Raw genomic sequence first — 26,560 nt, forward strand, 5'->3', positions numbered from 1 at the left:
TGCAATTGTATGCATTGTACGCTGTGCATGTGTTTGTTTAACCTTGGCAGACTTTCTTGTTCCTGCTGACTTTATTTTAATACAATTGGTAAAAAACAACCTCCTGCTCCCTCCAGCCTGCTTTTTGGGATCCACACCCGCCATCACAACCTTGCAAACCGTGACATTGTCCATCGTAGTACCAAATTCAAAACATCTCGCGCACAGTTGGGCTGGGCTCCCTCCATAAGATCCATTGTAGTGTGATTTTATGCAACATTGCACAACTGTTCCAAAGACTACAAATTTATTAAAGTGGTGCAGCTAGAGCTGGTCGACAAGACTTTTGTATAATATTAGTACTTGCTTTTTTGTCATTCCAGTACGAGGACTCTGTCTTATTTATAATGGGGATGCCACAACATGTTGTTACAGTAAGTTCTCCCTCCTCCTTCCGCTCTCTTTCTCCTGTTTATATTATCTTGTTTGTTGGGTTTGTTGTGCTCTCTCCTGCACAGCACTTCATGAAAATACACTACCCCAAATATGGACACGGTGCATGGGTGAAGACCGAGGGAGCTAAACAGACCATTCCGTTTTTGGATGAGTGCATTGATAGGGTGAAGTGTAGGAGAGTGATAGTCGGGGGAGATGGATGAGAGGGGCAGGATTGGAGGACCTGTGGGCAGGTTTCGTGGCACTATACATCACTCCCCAATATAGAGCGTAACATCCCCTTCTACTCTACCTCCAACTTCCTTCAACCCACTGACAAGAGCATTCCTAGCCTCTCACACCACGCAGCCACCGTGGAAGAAACCATTCGTCTGACCAAACCACAGCCGAGCAAGCAGTCGCCATGGAGGCCATCAAGAAGAAGATGCAGATGCTGAAACTGGACAAGGAGAATGCCATCGACAGGGCAGAACAGGCAGAGACGGACAAGAAGGCGGCTGAGGATAAATGTAAACAGGTGGGTTTGTGAAGAGGACACATTGATGCAAGTGATGTCACTTAACCCTGATATTATGTTAAGGGGTCCATTTTACTCGTTTCCATGTTTGTGTTGATTCAAGTAGTAGTGGATGTCCTTTCCTTTTTGTTTCTTCAAAACAGTTCTAAAATATCCCAATGGGGTAGAAAATATGTTGTCTCTCTTTTGAAGTATTTTATAACATCTCAGATGTTATCAGTTGTTGATGATGTCAGCTATTATTTGAATGTTTTGTGTGGATTTTTACATAGGGGTAAAATCACCCACAACATAATCGTCATGATTTTTTTCAACACAATATGAGGGTTAAAGACAGTATTAATATACAATAATGTGTTAAGACTAAATAAGGAATCAATTAGATACAATTAATGTTTAAAATAATTCTCTTATGATCATAACACAGCAAGATGAACAGGCCGTTTTCCTTGCCACTTGTTGCAATTGTCAACCGGGGAAAGGGAGAAGAATAAACAATGTCACTTCTATGATTTCAAAAGTACTTTGAGTTACAAATGAGGAGCCTACTTTGTAAAAACATATTGACATTCAGTCACAAAATATTCTTATCTGGCTGCTGATGCAAAAGCACACAAATGAGAGCAGATCTTCTGAAAGCACGTTTCTCATTGATGTACATTCCCCAGTGTTTGTTTACTGTATTGAATGGCTTGGTTTTAATTTATTTGCAAGGAGCAACCTCTTACACCGGCCAGGAACAACAAAGCTAACACCTACAAGTTATTTGTTTTCGATTATATTTTTGCTTCATATAAAATATCCAACCGGAACGCAAGACAAATGAGGACTGTCAGAGAGCATCCTATGGAGCTTATCTGACATGTGGAGCCAACACAGAACACAACTAATTAGTATGCAAGCCTTACAGGGCCACACACACACTCAGTGCTGACTGGAAACAGTGTCTGCTCACTGATAACGGCACTAATTTTGGAAACAGAAGTGGACGAGACAATGATTGTGCGCTATAGGGGGAACTCTTATCAGAGCATGAGCATGTGAAGGGCGAAGGATTTAAAGGTGAACTATTTAACTGTACACAGAGTATCAAGGTTTTGTATGTGCATTTTATTCCAAATAATGACAGTTGTGCTGAGGAGACAGTGGCAAAGACATTGTGGAATGGATTTGACTTATGTTCCTATGAGTCAGTAGAGCCAAACAATGCCTGCAAGCCAATCAATACACAGGTAAGTTGCATACAGTACATTGGAATTAAAGAAAATTAAAGAAAATGTGTCTTAGATAACTGATGTGCTTATATTATTCGTATCATTTTCAATGGGCAGCGATTGTGTGTCAGAAGTGACATGCAGTATGTTCGCCACTTTTTCATCTCTGGGCTTTGCAAGCCTTTCAATTGTGATGAATGTGAGTGGAATGGTTGTTTGTCTACATGTAGCATGTGATTGGTTGGCAACCAGTTGATGATGTATTCGGCCCCTTGTGCAAAATCAGCTGGAATAGGCTCCACTGAGGAAGATAAGCAAGATTGAAAATTGAGTCACTTCTCTGGAGCCGATATCAACATATCCGACTGAATTTCATGTTTTCATCTACAGCTGGAAGAAGAGCTACTTGACCTCCAAAAGAAGATGAAGCAGACAGAAGATGAACTGGATAAATTCTCTGAAGGTCTAAAGGATGCTCAGGAAAAACTGGAACTGTCTGAGAAGAAAGCTGCAGATGTGAGTCAACACACACACACACACACACACACACACACACACACACACACACACACACACACACACACACACACACACACACACACACACACACACACACACACACACACACACACACACACACACACACACACACACACACACACACACACACACACACACACACACACACACACATTTCCAAAGAAAGGGTCAAACAACTTTCACATCACTCAAGTCGACTCACTTTCCCCTTCATGTTAATAACTTGCTGACTCCACACTTGACTCACGGCAAAGCCTCTATTGAGCAGTGTAGAGTCTGCCATTCCACAGCCGGACTCTGGAACGGAGAGCCAGCTATGGCTTCGCTTTGATCCGCCGTGACCACTTTGGAGATCTTTAGACACTCGGCGCATTCCTGTGTAGCCACTCCTGAAAGATGAGTGTTCGCTTTAACCAAGACACACGCACGCACACACACACACACACACACACACACACACACACACACACACACACACACACACACACACACACACACACGCACGCACGCACGCACGCACACACACACACACACACACACACACACACGCACACGCACACACCACGTCAACAGTTCCCATTTCAGTTATTCATACTCTCCTATATGTTCTCTACGTACTCTACCAAAGTCAATGGAAGTTGAAGCCGGCATATTTATACAATCGATCCATTTTCCACTGCTCTTTTGGGTCGGGGCAGGAAAGACTTTGCTGTCTCTGACAACAGCCTCCAACTTTCCCAGGAGAACTCAGGTCCTTTACAGGCCAGCATGTCCCAGGTCTGCCACTCAAGCAAATATCCCCTTTGACATGCCTTGAACACATCAGTATTTTCATGTGGCGGAAGGGATTAAGTATCCTTAGAAGTGTGAACCTCCCTTGAGTCTCAGAAGGAAAATCATTCCAGTAAGTTAAGTTTTCAGAGTTTGAAACTTCAGTAATGTGTGTGGTCTGCTTCATTCCTGACTAGATCCATTTCAGTTAGGATGTGCTTTTTTTCTTCAAAGAAATCTTTTAATGCCTTTTCTCAAAAACATTGATGGTAAGAGACAAGGAAGGACATCCACCGAGTTCCTTACAATGAAGTAATTGGACTCACATTCCAAGCAGTGAAGACTTGGAATTTATTTTCATGCCAGTTGAAAAGTCTTGTATGATTTCAGATGAAGGCGGTTCATGGATTTATTTATGACCAGGAAAATACTGAATTGCATTTTGTTTGTTAGCATTATGATTTTTTAGTGGGTAATAACTCACTTCATTGGCAGTTTTACAGAGTTTGTGACAGAGATGACAAATCCAAGCAAGCCTAAAGTCTTTATTTGGGTACCATCATACACATCAAGACCCTTCTCAGACTCATATCATAGGTAGGCGTCATTCACATAAGACTACTGAGTAAACATTCTTGAGAAAGAAGCATAGTAGACACTGTTGGAGGATATCCCAGGGAAATGCAGTGTAGTAGAACACACAAAGGAAAGGGAAGTGTGTCAGTGAGTCACGCCGGATTAAGCGCCTGCTCTGTTTCAATAAACTCAGAATAGTTTGAAGAGCTCTTAATTCCAATTGTATTTCAAGAGCGATCCAAAGCCATGTGTATGGTGTCAAATATTCTGTCACTGAATCTTTCGGTCACTTATTTCGTCATGTCATACTCTATTAAGCTGACCCACTCAGAGGGCAGCCTGTTAGGTTAAATAGAAGAAATCTAATACTTCTATATTGTGCCTTTAGATACCTTCATTTTGCATATTGGTTCATCATTGGTGCAAATGTGCACTTATTAATTATCTTTGTAAAGACAGAATTCCATTGGACAGGTACACACCTCCTGGCAAGTCAAGCAGCCGTGCATCTCAGAAAAGTTTGAGAAAAGACACAGCGGCACCAAATAGACACAATGAAGCTAATGATAACAGTAGTGAAAACAAATACTTCTTCAGGGCACTGTGATGGGAGAAGACTGGGGGGGGGGGGTACTTCGGAATGTCAGGAATGTAGCAAAGGCAAATAGAAAAGCCAGCACTCCTGTCTCCAATGAAATCTACCCTTCCAGCATTTCCGTTGCAAATCAGACGACAGCTTCTCTTGTGCTACTGGCCAACTTGTTTGTCTCTTGAAGCATTCTTTTGATGTACAGACTTGAATATCATTTGCCAAGTATCACACGCATAAAAGGAAAATGCCACAAGAGTGAGAAAAAAATGGCATGATTAGAGCATTAATCATTGACGTGTTGACTGAACTGGTGTCTCGTCATGAGTTTGTATATGGAGTCATTTTATATCAGTTGAGTAATGGCTGTACTATTAATGTGTCATATTATGTGCTTTTGATTTATTAAATGAAAATGCATGTTTTCAAATGATTTGTCAAGGAAACATTTTTTATGGGACAAAACATTTTTCATGGTTAAATTCACCAGTGAAGTCAATATAATTTGCCCCATTCATTCGCAATCTGGTGAACATCTGCTGCTGTGTCTACGATTCTGCAAAAGTCTCCATAAAACCACAAAAGTCTCTAGATTTGTTGAAAGTTGTTGTTTTTTATGGAGGGGGGTGGCTGGAGGGGTTGGAAAAGTCGCTAAATATAGTTACAAAGTAACTCAAGCAACACAGAGTAATTACTTACATGTCACCTGCTCCACTTCCATGTTCTCTTCTTCCTCATTATGCAAGCTAAATAACATTTTCTGAAGACACCTGGGAAGTATGAACAAATATATCAAAGTCCAAACTGCTATGCAGTCTATGGCACAAGATGTCAACTTTAAATAAGATAACAAAACCTTTTTTCGTCTCACAATAAAGAAATTCCCAATTCACAGCAGTAAAGTTATGAAAAGAAGAAGTAGAACAAAATATTGGAACGACAACAAAGGCAGCCACTCATGTGGCGTCATCTTAAAGTCAAATAACAAAATAATACAACACAACACATATGACACAGACAGTCAGAATCAGAATCATCTTTTTTGCCAAGTATGTAGAACACACAAGGAATGTGTTTCCGGTAGAACACGCTGCACTAGTATCATCATCAAAAAATTGTAAAGAGTCACTACAGTTCTATTCGGGTTACCGTTTAAAGAGTTAATGGCTTGGGGGAAGAAGTTGTTTTTGTTCAGTCGTGCCCGAACCACTTTTCCTGAATACATTTTGTTATTTGAAGCAGTTATAGATGAAAGGGGAGCAATAAAATATCAGAGCTATAATAATCTAGCGGGCTGTCAAACAAAAATAGCCACCTTACATTTTATAAGTTGCTTAATATATTATTTTTATATTATTATTATATTATTATAATTTTATATTATTATTATTATTATTATTATTATTATTATCATTATTATTATTATTATTATTATTATTATTATTATTATTATTATTATTATTATTATTATTATTATTATTAATACGGAATCTGTCTCATTACTAGCATCAGCATTCATGCACCAGAAGCAGTGCAGTCAAGTAAAATGAATATACCGTTGTAAGTAAATGACAGTAATACACTTTCGTGAAACAAATATTAGAATATAATTTGACAGATTTCAGTGCAGCAAAGAGGACCTTGCTGACTGTACTCTATTGTATTGTATATCTAGTTATTTCCTTTCGAAGGCAGATTAAATTGATCCCATGAGCCACAAAAATTAACTTTTTACACATCCCCATAAGCATCAATTAGGCCCCGCCTCCTGTGACCTCCCCATCCAATCACAGCTCTCCTCCGGTGGCCTCCGATGTGATCTCCTCCACTCACTCTGCTTTCATTTATTCCTCCAAGTGTCCGGACCAAAACCCCCTTAAACGGCTACATTCCTGAAGACTGCTTACCTTTCTCCCCCAACCAGGTCTCGACGCTTTTCGGCCTCGATTGAATCCATCCCACCCAATGAAACATTCCTACTTCCTGGGCTTTATCACGTATCGTTTTTGTTGAACGTCTCCGGTGTCGAGACTTTAGTTGGACCTCTTTTTGTATGCTCATTCAAAATTTCAAGTCAATTGTTTTTACTTGTGAAGTGGTCATTTTTAAGAAAAAAAACAACAAGAAAGGACAGTTTTTGGTCACCTTTTTGGACATCCTTTCATTTTCCGTCCACGTGTAGTGTAAAGTTAGTTGCTAAAATTGGTCGACAATGGCAGGTTTGAACTCTCTGGATGCTGTCAAGCGAAAGATCCAGTGTTTGCAGCAGCAGGCGGACGACGCCGAGGACCGGGCACAGGTCTTGCAAAGGGAGCTGGACAGCGAACGAGAGCTTCGGGAGAAAGTGAGAAAATCAAGTTTTTTGTCCCGTTTCCCCGCGTTTATGTTGCCTTCAGGTTGGTTATTTTTAGCTCTTGGTTTACAACACGTTACAGCGTACCGTACGATTATGGTTCAGTTATTCGGGAAAGTAAAGGCCAATAATAAAATCGTGCCAATGATCGGTTGCCGGGTGTGATTGTGGCACAATGCAAGGCGTTGGTCCCTTTCAAGTGGGTGGAAAAAAACTTTTGATTCTTGCATATCTATACGCATGCGCAATGCAGCCTCCTGCTCAGTACACTCAAACCTCATCTCCATCTCTCCTTTTATCAATTAAAATGTTGAAAGAAGGCTGAAAGCCTACATATTCAATTCAGTGAATTGCATACATGCAAAGTTACAGCAAATAGAGCCAAGTGGGAAGGAATAAGAAGGTGGCACATCTGAAACCTATTGGAGCCCTGTACGAATCCTGAGCTCCGTTCCAAACATCCACAAACCTTCACTTACTAAAGATCTCCACACATTTTACTCAAATGTTGCCTGTATTTTTGTTTTAAAATATAACTGTCTGCACTTCTGAAATGATATGCGAGCACTGCTGCTTGCTTCTGTCCTCATTAAAAAAGTGTGGAGCAAGTTTATTTCTTATCAATCGTCTTAAACAGGAGCTGCAGAATGGCCATGGTTATCCATCAAATAAATGGCTGAGTGGTCATGGGATTTGAATGAGCCTTTTGCGGTTTTGTCGTAAAAGTCTGTGTGTGCTTGGACATTCATGACTTAATTTTATATAGATATGATTCTGGTAGGGTAAACCGGTTCGACCTTTGGGCCCGTGGGACCGGCAAACCTACCATGCTGCAATCGCACCTGCCTAGCATCTTCTGCCAAGGGCCGTCAAGAAACTGTCTTGACGGTCCTCTGCCGGAACTCATTTGTCATCTAAGTAAGCTTATTATTCATTTTGCAGAGGATAATTGCATAATGTTGTTAACCTTAACTCATTCACTGCCAGACAATGTGCAAAATGTATCCACTCCAATGCCATGGTTTTTGTCATTTTCATTCAAATTGCAGGTAAGAAACCTTAGACTGACAGGGCTCTTACATAGAAGCTATACAATACTTGTATGTGAGGCTGGTGAAGTGGTACTGGTAACATAGTATCCCTGTATTTTTACAAGAGTGAAAATGCAGGCCGAATATATAAGAACAGTTTTTTATGGCTTGATCGATTAAACAACCGATACCAACACTTACGGTATAATATGTTAATTTAAGACATAGCACTGGACAAAAAGCAATGCCATTCAATGGCAGTTTGGATTCTATTTATTCTCTAGTGGAAAGCTAAACAAATCCTTTTTTTCTTCATTAAATATGACGCAGTGAGAGGGGATGTTGGGACTATAACATTACGAGGAATGATTTAATGAAAGGTCCTGCTTAGCCTTCCTTACAGCCAAGTACATAATGGGTTCCAATTTCTCTCATTACTTGATGTGATTAATTAATCATCACAAGATAGTTAAACTTGAAATGCAATTTGAAATAGTATTTTCAGGTCAAAGATATTGTCCTCCTTTCTGCCCATATAGTTGAATAGATCATCCTGTTGTGTAGCAGGAGTGCTCCGATACCATATGTGAAGAATTAGGACAACCAGGAGTTATTATCTGGCACAAAAGCGCTTTCGGTGGTGCACAGGGAGATCAAAAGAGAAGCATTGCTGAGTGTGTTCATGTCATGAATAATTATTTCACAACGGGGACAAAAGAGACAAAGGCGGTATTTCTGGCTAAAAATGAAATATCCTGGCTCTTTGTAATTTAGACTTTCAGGCTTTTTAGAAGTGTTAATGTCCACTATTGCAGTGATGTCTGAAATTCGACCTGGTTGTGTTTCTCTCACTGTTAAAATTGCTTGAAGATCTGCTTGAAGTTCTACATAAGCAGTTGGTTTTGTAACTTGAAGCTGCATTTTGTTTACCATCACGTACGCATGCTTGAGTAACCATGGCTGCCCTGCCCAGGATGTCGCCTGCCAAATCTGGCCTGCACTTCCTGTGTCACTATGGGCCCAGTCTCACAGGAAGACAAAGTACAGTGAGACCTCAACTTACCAACACCTTATCTTACAAACTTTTCGTCTTACAAACGTCAAATTTATGAAAATTAAACCTTATAATAAGCACTATTTTCATAATACACACCCACCACGGCTGGCGGAGTGATCTTCGGCGGAAGCACACGACCGAACAGCACCAGAGGTTAAGTTACCAACAGTCCATATGGAAGGTGACTCTCCTTCCATAAGCCATCAATGACCATCAAAAAGGTAAATAAAACTTTATTTTACAGCAGTTTATTTCTTTAATTACAGACCTCATGTAATGCGCCTCTCTTTCCAAACAGCAATTCCCTTTGACCTTCGACCTCTAACGCCCTTCCATCAAGCCATAAATGACCATCACAAATGTAAATAAAGTGACTTCATGATACAATGCAGTGTATTTCTTTCATTACAATACAATAGCACATTTATTATACATAGAATAAGGTATGTTGTGTGTAGTTTGTTTAGGCTTATTTAGTTGAAAAGTATATTTTATGGAAACCCGGGAACGGATTATTCCCATTTTAATGGTTTCCTATGGGAAATAGTTTTTGAGATACACACTTTTCGCCTTACACACTCTGTCTGGGAACCAATTAAGTTCGTAAGTTGAGGTCTCACTGTATGTGCAATGCGGCGTAGGTTTAATATCCCCAAAAAATTGCTGTTCATTTCAAGCTCAACTCTTGCTTTCTGTCTCCAATGTTCCATTCAAGAAAAAAAATGCTGCAACTGGAAAGATTCAGTTTTATTCCACACATTTATCTTCCCATTTCAACCCTTGGCAGCTATTCTTCCCATAATGCATTTTGACTGCCAGCCGTCAGGCTTGAGATTTGGTGGTGATGAACGCAGCTGTCATAATGAAGCGACTGGTGGCTTCTTCAAGTCGCCGGATGGTTCCGTTTAAGCAGGGTGATGTCATTCAGGGCAGCTAATTATATTTTGCGCAATTTGCCGTATTTCAATCTGTACTGTAATGTCCCCCCACCACACCACCCCTGCATTTATAAATTCAACTGATTACTCAATGTTTGGCAATGGTGCATTTGAAACATTTCACGCACTTATCAGAATCAGAATCAGAATACCTTTATTCGTCCTGCAATGGGGAAATTTGCAGTCCACAGCAGCAATTGATTATAATTGATTATATGAATTGGTTATAATGATAACCTGTAACCTAACCCAGGAGTATCAAACTGATATTTTGTCATGGGCCATTTAAGAGTTACGTCTTGACATTTAGATTAGATTAGATTAATTTTTATTCATCTCAAATTGTGTAAATTCAAAGTTATGAAGAGGAAATGAAAAAGAATAACTAGAAAAGCAAAATATAGCAGCTACTGTAAAATGTCTGTTTAAGGTCTCAGTTGTACAGGAGTGGTCCATCAATGAAAAGGTGTCTTCAGCTGTCATCTGTACTTCTTTGAAGGTGTCGGACGTTTTGCTCCTCATCCGAAGAGCTACGTCAGGGAACAAAAGTTGTGCTGGTAACTCTGGCTCTATATATATCCCTAATGGACATTGCTGGTGGTTATGCTGATGAGATTATCAGAGCCAGGCATAGAACATTAGAGGTAATCAAACAGAACAAAATGAGTAATCAGATTAGCTTCAGGGAGAAGTCCACTGCTTTCCCCAACCTTAGAGTAGGGACCTGTCAGAGCAGAAGTCTGGCACAGCCACCTCTGTCCATTAGGAATATATATTGGGCCAGAGTTACTAGCACGAATTTAGTTCGCCAACGAAGCTCTTCGGGTGATGAGTACAGATGACGGCTGAAGAAACTTTTTCATCGACAGCTACTGTAAAGGCATCCACGTTCGCGACGCCATTTGAAGTCGCAATAAATAATATTGACATTTATCGACAGAATTCAGCAAGAATCATGATAGTAGACCCACCTGATATGCTCCAGTGTACCACATAAAATGACATAGGGACAGATCTGGCCCCGGGGCCTTGACTTTTTGGTTTCCACTGTAGTCACTGCTGTCCCTAAAAGGGTGAATTTGCTGTTCTGTCTGCTAGCTATCTGTGTTATTGTCAGGCTGCCATTTGTCTCTTCCCTGTCATGACGCAATGCTAATAATGTTACATTGACTCCAAAGTTGAACACAGTCCACTTTGTGATAGTAGTCGACTTTTAGTCTGTTCAGGTTTTGATATTTTTCCCCAATCTGTTTCAATGTTTCAATTCTACTGACAAACGTGCAAGCTTGGTGGCTTGTGGCTAGCAGTAACTGCTAATGTAGAACTGGAGACTGCAGTTAAAAGGCAAATGCACAACTGCAATCACGGTAGCTTTGACAGGAAGGGGGGTTAAAGAAAACAGGAAGTGGAATAGCAGCCAAAATAAAACCAACATCTTAAACAGAAGCAACAATTATGTTCTGTCATCAATGAAGAAAACCCAAAGATATTGTGATGCAGTTATTCCAGTGAAAATTTTACCGGGTTGTCAAGTTTACAGACTTTAAAAGTTCAGATTTCCAATGTATGACCCATTTTGAAGAGTTTTGGGAGTGTATAGCGCTGAGTACAATGGCTCCATAGCCCTCCTGCTCACTTTTATAACAATTCCAGTTATTCTTGTCACGATCAATCATTAACGCCCAAGAATATGCAGAAGTGGGTTGAAGAATGCCGGTCCTTTCCATCGTAAGCGTAACTTTTGTGACTACTTGGTATGTATGAATTAACGTTGTCATCACGTCTGCGATGGCTGACTTATGCTCCTCACACTCGAAATTCTGTGGAAAGAATGACTTCCTGGATGCTGTATTTTCTTTGGAATTTCTCCATGGACTAGCTCAACTTTCCAAATATAACGCATATCGTTTGCGTATCGTCAGCGGCAGGCCTTCAGGAGAACACACCCACGTCAGTGGCTTTGTGGCAGCGAGATAATTATGTGATTATGCCGAGCAAGACTGTGTGATTAAGTTAAAATTGTCTGTGCCAGAAAAGACGGAATTAGTCTGAAGCTAGAAGATGTTTTAGCTGACCGGATTGGTTAAGTGACCACGGCAAATGTCATGGATGTATAAGAAAAAAGTAATGACCAATCAACAACAACATTGCCTTGTCAGCAAATTTAAAATCAATGTATTATACAAATCCCATCGCTTACTTCTTGCAATTATCCCCAGACTTCACTTGTCTACATGGTTTACAGAACTTGAATTCAAACCACCCCTCAAAACAGGCAGTAGTATTTAGCCTGTGCCCAAAAGAGACATTTAAAAGGTTTTATGACTGATTTGTTTACTTTACCAGGGGACCATTCAACGGTTTGACCTCTATTTCTGGATAGCCCAGACAATATAAAGCTGGTTTCCTGTTTTGGGTCTGGATTCAACAGTAAAATCAGCTCATAGATCAATTGTAGGAAACACCACTCCTCTACAAGTTTTGTGTACATTTGGGGGGGGGGGGGGCATTGCATACGTATAGATTTTTGATTATATTGGGATGAAAAACAAACAAACAAACAAAACAATTCCTGGCATCAAACTTTTACCAACCTAAATCTGTATTAACTGTAAACGTGAATTTTAAAGTTGCTAGTCTAAAAGTCTTTTAATTTTAAGATGAGCAACACATGAACAGGGGTCTCAGCCAAACACCCCCCTGAACAAAGTTTTCTGTTAAATGCTGACATTGAGCACAAAACTGGATTGTATGAAAGCAACTCCCCAATGCACTTGGTTTTCCAAGTTCTACTGCACTCACCCTTATTCACATATTGGGTAGGGAGTAGTTGTTTCAGGAATAACCACTGAACCACATCGCTCATTAACCCACTGCCCTCGAATCGGCTCGAAATTAGATGCATGCCTTCCTCGTCCTTGATTTGTTCTTTGTAAAAGTCCATTCAAGATTGTGTATCTGGACACGGTATTTTTTAAGGTCAATCCTGCAGGCTCTGGACCTTTTCCAAATGACAGATTTGTGTTCTCGACAGCAGTCATTTGAAGAAGCTCGAGTCCATTCTTGTCTCCATGTTAGTTCACCGCAGTTCTAGTTTCACAATGATTTTGTCTTTAAGGAACGGTACTTCCCTATTCGAATCCCTATATTCGAAAGTACAAAGTAGGTGCTGTGGAGGAAAAAAAACAAGACCTGTTCGTAAAGGAAATTTACGACTGCTGGGCAGCTGACTCATTTCATCATTGAGCGCATTTTTAAAACAATAGAAGAATTGACCAGAACTTTTTTAAATATTAAATATATTCAGCTGTGTTTTTGTTGCGAACAATTAACAGCTTCACATTTCTGTGCATACAGTGAATGCAGTTTGGACAGGAATTAGCAGTATAAACTCACCCTGAATAAATATTGAAACACTTGTCAATTTTGGGTAAACCTGATCACACTCATCAGTTAGCACCAAAACCATGGTCTGTGTTAGCGTGACAACAGACGCCATTCTGACAAGTTGCACCCTTGCAATTATGTCTGCATTTTAGAGGAGGTGGCGCTTATTTGAATGAGTGTTTGTAATGTGTCTGTCAGGAAGTGCGCTCACGCGTCTAGTCAAGTTGACCTGAAGCTCATGAAAAGCCTGTTTGTTTGTACTCCATTTGTACTGTCGGTGTGCACAATTCCGGAAGTAGGAGGTCATTTGTGTTATTTCAGGTTTCCACCCAACATTTTGTTCTCTCGACCCAGATGTGCTGTCGACAGATGTCAGCCCACTTAAAGTAGATTTGACAGTGTGGAGTCGATTCAGTGCTTTTCATTCACACCATGGTGGGTTCAGTTTTCGTCTCTTATCAGCTGGGAACTGTTTTAACAAACGTCAGCTTTGATTCACCAGACATTTCCTGCCTGATGTCAGTAGCCGCCGCTGACAGCAGTGGCACAGCGAATTTGGACCCTGGGAAATAGAAAGACAGAGAGAGAAGTTGTGAAGTGGAAAGACTTTCCAGACGAATAAAACAGCACACGGGCAAGATGGATTCCTTAGCGTTGCTTTTCAAAGGAAACCATGCCTTCATTTCCTGAAATATCCAACTGACCCAGTGACGGGTTGATACCACACTTAACATTACTCCCAAATTCCCCGTGGCCCTAGACTTCGTGTTTCATTTTCAGGAGTTTCTACCAAAGTAGAAACTGGTGGTTTTCGTCATATCCTTCCTTAAGTTACTGGACATAACAATTAAGATACTTTTTTTCCTGGAGTCCGTATTTATATTCCAGCTGCTTCTGTGTGTGCAGAATAGAGGTCAGCATTTTTATCAGGGTTGGCTCAATGATTATAAGCAATATCCGAGATCCCAACATTGGCTGAAAATCAAACACTTTAAAATTTCAGCTTTTTTCAAGACAGTGTTCATCCATCTATCCATCCATTTTTCGAATTCGCTATATCCTCACAAGGGTTGCGGGGGTGTGCTGGAGCCCAGCCCATCTTTGATCAGTTGGCAGGGGACACGCTGAACCTGCTGCCAGCCAATCGCTGGGCACGAATTGACGAGCAATTATTCACACTCACACCTGGGGACAATTTGGAGCGTTCAATCAGCCTGCCATGCATGGTTTTGAAATCTGGTAGGAAACCGGAAGACACTGAGAAACCCCACACAGGCCCGTTGAGCGCATGCAAACTTCACACAGGGAGGCAGACCTGGATTTGAACCAAGTACCTCTATGAGGCCCTTGATATGCTCACCAGTCAACACTATGCAGTCCTCGAAGGGTTCAACCATTTCACACCCACCAAACCTTTTCATTGTCAATGGCCGAGAAAGTTTAGTGGGAATTGATCCCGTACCAGCTACATGAAGGTCTGCTGCATAAATGGCCCTGAAGAGCCACTGCTCAATTAATGCAATGACGCTCTTGGTCATCGTTTCATCCACTTTCCGAATGGATCCGTATATTAAAATGATACCAACTTATGTACTGTTTTGTGCTATATTTATGGCGTATAATTTTTTTCAAACAAATATTTAATCAAATATTGACTCTTCTACTGCACTGGAATACTGTAAGCAAATGAAAGACTGACATATTTTGATGTACAGTGGGGCCTCGGTTTACGAACACCTTGCCTCACGAGATGTTCGGTTTACGAACGTGAAATTTATGAAAATTAAACCTTGGATTAAGCACTACTTTTCGGGATACACACGGGGCGCCGCACCGCCACGGCTGGTGGAGTAATCTTCGGCGGAAGAACACCAAAGCACACGACTGAACAGCACCCCAGCCGGCCTACCTTTCCACACCCCCTTTCTATGAGTGCACACGTCGATCGTCTTCAACGATACTTTTGCTGTTATGGGACAGAAAAAGACTCCACCACAGACTCGTGTTCAGCCGAAGAAGACCCAAAACTAAATTACAGTTGAGGAGAAGAAGGAGATCATTGAGTAACACGAACGAGGTGGCGTCACAGGTGCGCACCACGGCCTTCATGTGAATCTCAGCCCTACACATTTCCCACGCTTGGAAATGGTATAAAGGCGCAGCCGTCGCAGGACAAAAGATCAGAATAATCTCGGACTCAGACACACACGCAACTCCCAGACACCTGCTCAGCATCGGACGGAGTTTCGCAGTACGACTTGCTCGACTCCACGCCACGATCAAGCTCTGAGAGTAACTTTCCACTACCATTCTACAAATAAAGAGCCCGGTACTGATATGCTAAGTACACCATTGCTACCATCCTTCACAACAAAGCTTTACACAAATAATTTATTTACTCGATGCTTTCACGTGACTAATGACACCGAACTTGTCACGTGCGAGTTGACACCTGAGGCGGGGCCGCCGCTCCCGAACTCCGCCTGCTGTGAATCCCCTAATCACAGATACTGGGACATTTAAACGAGTCGCTGTCACCTCACCAGTGACATGATTACGACGCATCGCGCCTGGCTAGTGTCTTGGACTTGCCAGCCCAAGAGTTTGCTTCGCCCGAGGTGATTGTTCGCCGCGATCGTGGAAGTTTGTTGCTTTCCGGGCTTTTGCACCCCCGTGTGCCATTTTATTTTGCCTAGCTTGATAGGCTGGACGGATCGCCCCGCCCGCCTTCTTTTGTCACGTTATTCCGGGTTCGTGGAATCATCGGACTGGCGTCTTTTGTTGAAATAAAATCTCTGCCAGCACCTACGGGACTCGAAGTGGATGCAGATGAGATTTAGGAGGTTGTTGCTGACCATAATGAGGTCCTCACCACAGAGGATTTGATTTGCCTTCAATAGGACAAGCAGAAGCAAGCCATTCAGAAGTTGTCATCTGAGGGCGAGGAGGAGGAGATGGCTGCTAAGTGGAATGATGTGCAAGCTTTTATTGAACAGTTCAATCCAGAAAAGACTGTGACTATGAGAATCATCAACATGATGAATGATAATGATGCCTCAGTTTTGTAAGACCTTACAAGTCAGAAAGCAACAGGTGTCAATTAAGAGCCATCAATGACCATCACAAATGTAAATAAAGTGACTTTATTATACAGTGCAGTGTATTTCCTTCATTACAATACAATAGCACATTTATTATACATAGAATAAGGTATATTGTGTGTAGTTTTAAGGCTTATTTAGTTGAAAATTATATTTTATGGAGACCTGGGAACGGATTATTCTCATTTTAATGGTTTCCTATGGTAAATTAATTTTTGGGATACACACTTTTCGCCTTACACACTCTGTCTGGGAACCAATTAAGTTCGTAAGCCAAGGCCCCACTGTAGTTAGAAATTCAGAACAGTCAAAAGTACGACATAAACCCCAGAAATGAAGAAACCCAGACATCTGGTGGATACACCGCGGGGGTCCACAACTAGTTTTGAAGGCGTCTTTCAATTTTCTTATTTTCTTCCCTGCTTTCAATTTTGCGACATGTCTAAAGCAATGACTTGGCCCTCCACTGATCCAACCATAAAGCACCCTGGCTCGCTCTCGATCTGACTTCTGGACAGCACGATGAGCTTAATGAGTCACTGACCTAGTAACTTCTGTCCTGTAACTGAACACAGAATCATGTTTGTCTAAGAAACTGCCAGCTGCTCTCTTTCCAGAGTCTAAAGTTCATTTTTAGTGCTTGAATTTTCTTTAAGGGTGTCACATTGAGCAGAATGTTTTGACTTTGTCCCATAGGGGAGGTCTTTCTAATTTCAGGGGAAACTGACCCAGCCCTGCCATATAAATGCCACATGATGTTGGCAATGGTGTGATTATTGACCACAAACAAAGACATTCATTTATGCGATTAACAAGCATTCCAATCTAAGTAACATACAAGCACAAACTGCCGTGACAATTCACAATTTCACACGTGGGAAAACAAATATGCACATTAGCACTGTTGACATACGCTTGAAGTAATTGAACTCAGCTTTTGGCATTTACACACAATGATGAATGTTTGGGAATAAAGGCAAATTACCAAAGATGATGGACTATTCGGAGGATGCAGAGTAATAGAGAAAAAAATATTTTTCATTTTGCACTTGATAAGTTACTGTGGTACATTTACTTGCGAATTTCTCTTCATATGAAATGTTCAACTTATAAAATGCCTCAAGATGAAAATAATAATAATAATAATTAATAATAATAACACACACACAGAGGCGGAGGGAGGAAGAGGATCTGAGAGAACGAGAGGGAATCGAAATTTGAAGAAGGTCAGATAAGTTTAGGTAGGCAAAGTTATGGATAGCTTTAAATGTATACAGAAGAATTTTAAAGTGGATTCAATATTTGACCGGGAGCCAGTGGAGCTCTTGGAGGATGGGGGTGATGTGGTGAAAGGATGAGCTTCTGGTGATGAAGAATTCTGGATGAGTTGAAGTTTGTGGAGGGTCACCAAAAGAGAAGTGAATTGTAATAGTCAATCCGTTGGCTATAACCAAGCACTTTCCTGGCATCCCATGAGTGTGTAGACAAGTAGTAGATAAGTGTTGATGCAGCATCCCCATTTGCCCCTCAGGTTATGAGGCGTTTTAATAGTTTTACATAAATGTGATTTTGTTAGTGTTTATTAGATTGCTCACTTGGCTAATGCTTGCTTTGCACATTTTCAAAGCATTTAAAATCCCAATAAAAAGAAATATACTTGCATCAGTTGTTTCCAAAACTCCAGGCAATAAACAAAACAAAACGTTTGATCGGGAACATGAACTAAAAAGGGTAACAAAAAAAAAAAAAACAGTTAATGACACAGTTAAAAGTTTTAACTTTATTCACCACTCCCATGTATTGTGTAATAATCAACATGTAACATGTATTTGTTACATATTTACGTTTGTATTTTTCCATGACTTGGAACGGATTAGGGCATTTACTTGGCAAACTCGTCTTTACTTACAACAGTTTCAAGTGAAGAAATGTTTTCAGCAATTAACAGAGACGATATGGATGTAATAAACTTTTATTTTTTGAAATCCCTGCTCTGTCTTGATAAGAAAAATAAAGATGCAGGTCATTTTTCTCTTTTTGCTGGTCTTCATCAAACATTGGAGTTTTCTCACCCTTTCCTGTTTGTGCCATTTCCGCCTCTTCCTGTTGAATTGAAAGGCGGCCGGGGGATGCACCCATCTTGGATGAGTTAAAGTTGAATGAATGAATGAATGACTCAATGTATCTTCCCCCTTTCCTGTCCTCTTTCAGGCGGAGGGTGATGTTGCGGCGCTGAACCGTCGCATCCAGCTGGTGGAGGAGGAGTTGGACCGGGCCCAGGAGAGGCTGGCCACAGCGCTGCAGAAACTGGAGGAGGCTGAGAAGGCTGCAGATGAGAGCGAGAGGTTCGCTGCGTTCTCTCTAATGGCATATGCTGTTTGGATGTGGTGGCGTTGATGTTCCCTTCATGTTTCCTATTACTCCATGCGCAAGTACATTGGTACTATGACGTGATACTTCCTCTTGCAATGCAAATACAGTATTACCATTGCTAGTATTGCAATCGGTAGTTCATTTGCACAAAATTGCAAGCATGGAGTATGTGTGCCCAGTGAACGATTGGTAGTTGTGCATGTTTGGTTCTATAAGATATTAAAATGTATATGCAGATTCATTTTTTAAACGCTTTCAGGGTGCAGTTTGGATAGACAATGGACAATTTTGTTGAATAAACTTGAACCACATATGCACAGAAATAGTACATATACAAATATGGATACAAAAACCATCAATAGAAGGCTAAACCTCAAAGCAGGTCAACCAATTTCTGCGAGCAGTTAGGTTATAATACTACTAGTACTACTACTACTACTACTACTAATGATAATAAAACATTTAATTTATAAGCGTCTTTCAAACCCATTAAGGACACTACAGTCACAGAAAAAAAAAAACATTTTTCTGCGGGTGAGCAGCGTTCGCCACATCTATTTTGTTTACAATGTGGACATTAAAATAATTGCCATAATTTCAATATTTTCATCAGAAGTGAATTATTTGGAAATATTTGACTTCCCTTATCTTTGGTAATCAAATGAATTGTCTGGGATAACTGAATAAGCCAGACTTCAGTTTTCTCACACATGTTAGCTAACAACATAAAGAGGCTTGCTATTAACTATGTTAACCAAAATGAAACTACGCGACACTCAAATGTAGTTTGCTATTTTTGTCTACTTATATGTCGTTTTGCTTAGATAGCACAAAGGTTGTGGAATTAATTGAATCTTGTAGATGTACTACACACAATTGTGAAACAAACACCATTATTTCAGTTTTATCTAGTACCTCATGAAGAATCTGTTGAAAACCTCTTCTGTTTTTAAACCAGCTTCATGTTTTACTAACCTTTCCCTATGCCGCCTTAGAGGAATGAAGGTGATTGAAACCCGAGCCATGAAGGACGAGGAGAAGATGGAGATTCAGGAGATGCAGCTGAAGGAGGCAAAGCACATCGCCGAGGAGGCTGACCGCAAATATGAAGAGGTCACTACATTGTCTCTTAAGAATTTAAAGAACGGGATTTAAAGAGGCTGAATATCCCTGTTATTCTTCCTTCAGGTGGCGCGCAAGCTGGTGATCCTGGAATTAGATCTGGAGAGAGCCGAGGAGAGGGCCGAGCTTTCAGAATGGTAAAAAAAATAATAATAAAAATGATGAGGTACAGTTTAGGACAATGTTTTCAATTTGTATGTACACTGCCAAGATAAAGCTGGAATGTGACAATCAAAATTGAAGTGAAATTTTGTGCAATTTAGGAATTATTTTCATTTTGTAACGTACAACTATCAGAACTAAAAAGTATTTAACTCGTTCACCTCCAGACGATGTGTCCACTCCAGTGCCAGGGTTTTTGTCATTTTCACTCAAATTGCAGGACCCACAGATGTTGAGTTCTAGGACTACATAAACATTGATTGCACCGTAAGAAATTTTAAACTCTCCTCTGACATCAGAAGAAATGAGTTAATTCCTAAGTTATATGGATCTGGAGTCATCCGAGCTTGACATGGGGGTGGCTGTACAAAAGGCAAATTCTGCCCACTCTTGGGAGGGAAAGACATTTCCAGGGGGCTGACCAGTGCTTGATACCCCCCCCGCCCCGCGAAAATCTTTTGTCGTCCATGGCACTCAAGTCGATGTGAATCTTTCCACAGTAAAGCCAGCGACCTAGAAGAAGAACTGAAAAATGTGACCAACAACCTCAAGTCCTTAGAAGCCCAATCAGAGAAGGTGAGAACGTCAGATGAGTGGTCAAATCTGTTCCTTTTTTTGTTCTGTCTGCAAGACAAAATATAATCATCACCAAAAGTCACAGCGGAAAGATGACTCACTACCGTGTTGGGTGACAATATCGTGTCCATGTGTTGTGTTTGTTTATAGTACTCAGAAAAGGAGGACAAGTACGAAGAAGAGATCAAAATTCTCACTGACAAACTGAAGGAGGTGTGTTTGATGTTCTATTCATTCCCATAAAAAATCTTTTCATAGACCGTGAAATAAGTGACAGATTTTGTGATTGATAATCTAATTTAAAAAAATCAGTCTTTAACCCTATCATGCATCATGATAATATAATATAATAGGCTGTCCACTGTCATAGCTGCTGTCACTGAAAGGGTTAAATCGGCATTTCCAAGCACTTTGAGGGTCTGTTTTCCAAGTTTTCCATCCATCATCTTACAGTAAATTTTATTTGTCTTTGTATGTGTATCCGGTATCTCAGTCTTCCATTTCGAAGGCGTTGCCGTTTGATAATTCTTTACATCTGCAGTGTCATAAATCATTTGAGGACGTCCTGTGATTTACATTTTGCTCTTCTGTGACCGTTGCTTTTCACTTTAATTTCTAAGACGGAAAACCCGAAAATGACATTTTACAAATCTAAAATTGGGGACCAAAAGGGTGCCATTCACTTCTTGTCTTCACCAGGCTGAAACCCGTGCAGAGTTTGCAGAGAGGACAGTGGCCAAACTGGAAAAATCTATTGATGACCTGGAAGGTACGAGTTTAATTTTGCCGCACTGTGTCCAAAAATGCAGACAACGCAAATGGAAATTCGATTTGTTGTATTGTGTCAACTTTACGTGACATACTGGAAATCGCAAAGATGGTCTCCCATTTCACGATCATACCATCCGAAAGCTAAAATATCACAACCTCCATGAAAATATTGCCAATGGGGAAAATTCCCGTCACGAGGAGGGAAGAAACGAAACATGTTGAAATGTTGTCTTTTAATAGTCATTGTGCCAATAATAACACTTTCAACACATTAGTGAGCGTGGAAAATGGTACGCGCTTTCAGCCGTGTTGCGAGGCAAAATTCACGGCGCACCTCCAATGCAGGTCACACCTACTTTTCGTTTTTTGCCGTCTCACCCAATAGAAAGCTGTCACAACCACTCGTTTTCTCCTTAGTGGGTGTGGATCGATATGATAAATAGCAGATCGCATTATCCTCATTTATATTGGTAGAGTTTGATGATGTGTTTATTGTGTCAACCTTTTCCAAATGTAAATTCAACTATTTTTGCTGAGAAAAGGGACAAGCGTTCAGTCATTCCATCCGTCATGTTTTTCTCATGCTGACCTCTTTCCCCCCCCCTCCCTCTGTCTTCTCCTTCCTCCTCCTGCCTGCCTGCATCTCGTTCTGCTTTTTTTTCCGGCTCTGCTCTCCTCGACACCCGCCTGTACTTGCTGCCCATCCAGATGAGCTCTACGCTCAGAAGCTGAAGTACAAAGCCATTAGTGAGGAGCTGGACCATGCCCTCAATGACATGACGTCTCTGTAGAAGCGTTTGGCTCTTTCTCTTGCCCAAATTCATCTTTTCGAACGTGCCTTCTGTCCATTTCGCCATCTCCAAATTAAAATCTTCGTTTTCCTACGAAGTCACTTGTGTCTTCTCCATCATTCATGCTTGCATGTTCGTGTGCAACAGCGCCCGGCGACATCGTTTTCGCTGTTTCGCATTCTTGTGCCGCTGTGCCTCAGGTGAGACTTCGTGTGACTGCAGTTCCTTTTCCCCTTTGACCTGATTTTTTTTTATTAACACTGACCGGTCACAACATTACACCTGCATGCGCTCACAACGTTCAAATCAAGAGATTCCTTAAAATAAAAAATAAAAAATAGATGTGGTTGTAATAAAAAACACATGATCATACACACAAAATAGTTTTCCTCTTTAATCACTGTATCTGTGCTGATACTGCAAAGATGGATAGATAGATAGATAGATAGATAGATAGATAGATAGATAGATAGATAGATAGATAGATAGATAGATAGATAGATAGATAGATAGATAGATAGATAGATAGATAGATAGATAGATAGATAGATAGATAGATAGATAGATAGACTCTATTGATTTTGGAATTGGCAGAGGTTTTTCATGTCAGCCACATATTTCATACAGCTCTTTCTATTCTATCCTATTGACTATTTCGGGGAAACCAAATGTTGTGGTTGGTTGGTTGAATGATTATTTGTGCATATTTTGCCATTCCCTCCTAGTAAAGGCATCTGCTGTTGGTTGCATGATAAGCACATCATTGTGGTTGGGATTGTTTGCATGTTGCACTACTTACTCCAAAATGGTATCTTGGGGGCAAGACTTTGTTGTGAAAAAAGCCCCATTGCGGAATTAATAATCACACTTAAATGATTGGTTGCATTTCACAATAGTGGAGGGTTTACTGTGTATTTTTTGTCCTTGTCTTTCCAGAAAAATTGTCACATGCCAAAGAGGAAAATCTGGACATGCATCAAGTCCTGGACCAGACCCTGCAGGAACTAAACAGTTTATAAATGCTCACACACACACACACGCACACACACACACACACACACACACACACACACACACACACAGACACACACGGATGAGATGTAACATTCCATAAATATTCAACTCTATTCCACAGCATTCCTTGAGTAAGAGGGATTAACTTGTTGTTCCTATCATCGTCATTATTATGATAAATACTATTTTGATATAAGATGCAAATTTGGAAGTAAAACACACAGTTCCTGTTAAACTACACACATTGCCTCCCTGCAATGTATTTTGACCACTTTAAATAGAAACGTTTCAGTTTTACAAATCCCACTCATCCAGCCACACCTTCCAGTTGAGGAAGAAGCAGAAATGGAAGTTGAGCTGTTTTTTTCCTGCTCCCAATGGTAGAATGAATATGAAGCGACACCCAGTGGTGAATTAAAGCTAATGAACACAAGCAGCAACCTTTTGTCAGTCTAGTCCAACACGACACCCAATTGTATTACAGAATGGGCATTTTTTTAAGGTCAGGTACAATACAGTTAATTTAAACGTATTGCGTATACTGCCTATGATTTAATTTTCTGTCATATATTTTTTCTACATGTATAAAATTGCAAGAATGTAGCCAATATTTAGATTTTATATGCAAGCGTAACCCCCAAACCACTGGAAGCTTTGTGAAATCAGATCAGATATAATGTTGGGTGCAGTCCAGCCTCTTATTTTGTTATTTTGATCACTTCTAAATGCCCTTGGGGGGAACTTTCAAAACCAAAGAAAACTCTCACCATGCACAATAACCTGTCAACACCATTTTTTTAATGCCATCTCCTGCCAGTGTCATTTACAATATGCCTCCAATTGTGATTATATACATATTTGAAGTACTTCGTTAATCAAATTCAATCCATGTCGCTATAATAAATGTTTTACAAAATGTTGACTGATTTGACTTTTTTTCGGGGAGGGCATTCCAATGATGTGCGATGGTTATTTGAGGTATTTTGTCATTCATATGAGTGTGGGTATGTATTTTTAGGAAACTGAATCAGTAGATGACAATTCTGGTGTTTCTTTTTTTTAAGCACATATATTAAATAACTACATGATTTAATAAGCAGGTATTGTAGGCTGAAGTTGTCAGACCAGCACATCCATTGCCGTTGACACGCTCGAGTTCATCCGTGATCCTGCCAGTCAGGGTGTGTGCTGCCACATTTCCTGCTCAGTGATATTTCCTCCTGAAGGCGCATCCTGGATGGCCAAGAGACATTCTCTAAAAACTTCATCCCATGCAAACTGTTTGGAAGAAGAAACTGACCAGATTTTGAATAGATCTCACCCGTAGTTAGTTTGCATTTGCCTCCACGGGGCCTGCAGAGGATTATTGAGCAGCCAGCGCAGCGCAAATTAAAATCTTCGTTTTCCTACGAAGTCACTTGTGTCTTCTCCATCATTCATGCTTGCATGTTCGTGTGCAACAGCGCCCGGCGACATCGTTTTCGCTGGTTCGCATTCCTGTGCCGCTGTGCCGCAGGTGAGACTTTGTGTGACTGCAGTTCCTTTTCCCCTTTGACCTGTCTGAGCATGGCTGTAGTGTAGATGGTCGTGATCTTGTAGCAGCCTGGAAATGAAAGGAGATGTGGAAAATTTCACTTTTTGATTGTTCATATAAAAAGTGATTTCTGGAGTCCCTTCCCACCTGTCAAATGTGAAATGAAATACGTAATGGGGTTTTTAAGTCTCAACCTGTCTTAAAGGACAACCGACATCACTTTTTTGTTTCCTACCTGACATCAGAAAAACGTTTTATAGCATCTGAAATACCCAAAACACGCAGTATGATATTTTTAATCAAATGCAAAACGCCAATAAAAATGACTTAAAGTGTCCAAAATCTGCCAAAAAATTGAGCTGCGAATTGGGCATTTTCAGAAACTCCCGCCCCCAGTTTGTGACATCACGCCAAGACGTCTTGCATTGCTGGAGATGCTTTCTTGTTACACATCCAATTTTGAATATGATTCAAATACTTCTGAAGAGGAAAGCATACATGTTTGCAATCGATTAAAGAATTTATTCCGTGCCATTTTGAGGCAATATTCGGGGGAAATGTATCACCCAAAAAGAGGCAGAAAATGGCATCCAAGCTCCTGTAAGGAATTAATCAGCCCGTTTTCACAGGCTGATTAATTCCTTCCATGGAGCTTGGTCGCCCTCTTCTGGCGGCTTTTTGGTGCAACATGAGGTTTTCAGACCAAACAAGTATACAGCAAAATACTTTGACGTGATGGATGGACTGCTACAATGTGTCTTTTTTTCGGTCAGGGGCGTTCCTTCAGTAACGTCACGTACAGACTTGTCACCAACTCAAAAACAAGACTTCCTGAATATTCAGTGTGAGTCTTAAAACGTAAAATATAGCTATATGCGGTGGAATATTTGTAAAATACGCTCAGTAGAAGTCATTTGAAGCCATTTTACAAAGTATGGACACACCTTGTCCGGAGACGTCGGTTGTCCTTTAAATGGTCCACCCTTACCCATGCATTTGACATCCATGAAGTAGCCATTCGGTGTCTGCACCAAACGCTTCTTCTTATGCCTCTTCTCTTCAGCCAAGGAAGGGTATATCAGGTCCTCAACTCTTACTCTCTGAAACACACATTCAATACATGAATGGGAATTATTGATCTTCTTTTCTTACTCTCTGTAAACTCTCCTCATGTGTCGCAAAAAAAAGTCACACTAGGCTTTCTTAAAATCTTGTGAGTTACATTTCAGTGAGCATTTGAAGCAGTAATTCTGCTTGCTTCTTTCAATATAGAACACACAAAGAATTTGTCTCCGGTAGAACACGCTGCACTAGTATCATTAAAAAATTGCAAAAGAGGCACTATACAGTTTTATTTGGGTTACTGTTTAGAGAGTTAATTGTTGGGATGGATTCAATGACAGCCGTATAGAAATATTGGATGTAAAGGGAAAAAATTGTTAGTAAAATAAAATCTTGAAAATTGCTGACTCCAAGTATTATGTATAAACTGAAGCACCGTAACAAATCATTTGTACTATTTTCAAAAAGTATAAAAAGTACATGTATCTGCATAACTATGTGTAAACATGTTTTGTATTGTACTGTATTGTTTTGTATTGTGCTGTATTGTACTGTACTCAACTGCACTCCACTGTACTGTACTGCACTACACTGGACTGCACTGCCCTGCCCTGTCCTGTCCTGTCCTGTCCTGTACTGTACTGGA

The 26,560-nt window shown here is 40.5% G+C and overlaps 2 protein-coding genes across 5 annotated transcripts; one reads left to right on the top strand and one right to left on the bottom strand.

Moving 5' to 3' along the window:
- The first annotated feature begins 605 nt into the window (after positions 1-605).
- LOC148895618 (tropomyosin alpha-1 chain) lies at positions 606-24,240 on the top strand. Of its 4 annotated transcripts, none has more exons than XM_088999971.1 (9): positions 606-952; positions 2,557-2,682; positions 18,721-18,854; positions 19,878-19,995; positions 20,071-20,141; positions 20,667-20,742; positions 20,893-20,955; positions 21,442-21,511; positions 23,241-24,240. In XM_088999971.1, exons 1-9 carry the CDS (start codon positions 839-841, stop codon positions 23,321-23,323), a joined length of 855 nt encoding a protein of 284 aa, XP_088856097.1. In that variant the 5' UTR covers positions 606-838; the 3' UTR covers positions 23,324-24,240. The 4 variants fall into 4 exon arrangements, with proteins under 4 accessions (XP_088856097.1, XP_088856096.1, XP_088856099.1 ...); XM_088999970.1 differs by lacking the exon at positions 23,241-24,240 and adding an exon at positions 22,222-22,405 and having other exon boundaries at positions 607-952; XM_088999973.1 differs by lacking the exons at positions 606-952; positions 2,557-2,682 and adding an exon at positions 6,486-6,986.
- A 282-nt stretch (positions 24,241-24,522) lies between these two features.
- Positions 24,523-26,024, bottom strand: LOC148895619 (small ribosomal subunit protein eS27-like). The gene is made up of 5 exons (XM_089001064.1): positions 26,016-26,024; positions 25,841-25,952; positions 24,887-24,921; positions 24,640-24,718; positions 24,523-24,551 (listed from the first exon to the last, which is right to left on the bottom strand). Exons 1-5 carry the CDS (start codon positions 26,022-26,024, stop codon positions 24,523-24,525), a joined length of 264 nt encoding a protein of 87 aa, XP_088857190.1.
- Positions 26,025-26,560: the final 536 nt, after the last annotated feature.

Source organism: Hippocampus bargibanti, linkage group LG07 (genome assembly GCF_051943395.1).
Source record: "Hippocampus bargibanti isolate YZ-2025 linkage group LG07, ASM5194339v1, whole genome shotgun sequence".
Taxonomy (NCBI): Eukaryota; Metazoa; Chordata; class Actinopteri; order Syngnathiformes; family Syngnathidae; genus Hippocampus; species Hippocampus bargibanti.

Bases quoted from the DNA above. Each gene is read 5' to 3' on its own strand.
- LOC148895618 (XM_088999971.1), top strand. From the start codon at position 839: ATGGAGGCCATCAAGAAGAAGATGCAGATGCTGAAACTGGACAAGGAG. The intron at 2,683-18,720 runs GTGAGTCAACAC...GTCCTCTTTCAG, and splicing joins CTGAGAAGAAAGCTGCAGAT to GCGGAGGGTGATGTTGCGGC. The intron at 20,956-21,441 runs GTGTGTTTGATG...TGTCTTCACCAG, and splicing joins TCACTGACAAACTGAAGGAG to GCTGAAACCCGTGCAGAGTT.
- LOC148895619 (XM_089001064.1), bottom strand. The intron at 24,922-25,840 runs GTAAGGGTGGAC...TTTCATTTCCAG, and splicing joins CATGGATGTCAAATGCATGG to GCTGCTACAAGATCACGACC. The intron at 24,719-24,886 runs ATGCTCAGACAG...TCGTAGGAAAAC, and splicing joins CGACCATCTACACTACAGCC to GAAGATTTTAATTTGCGCTG.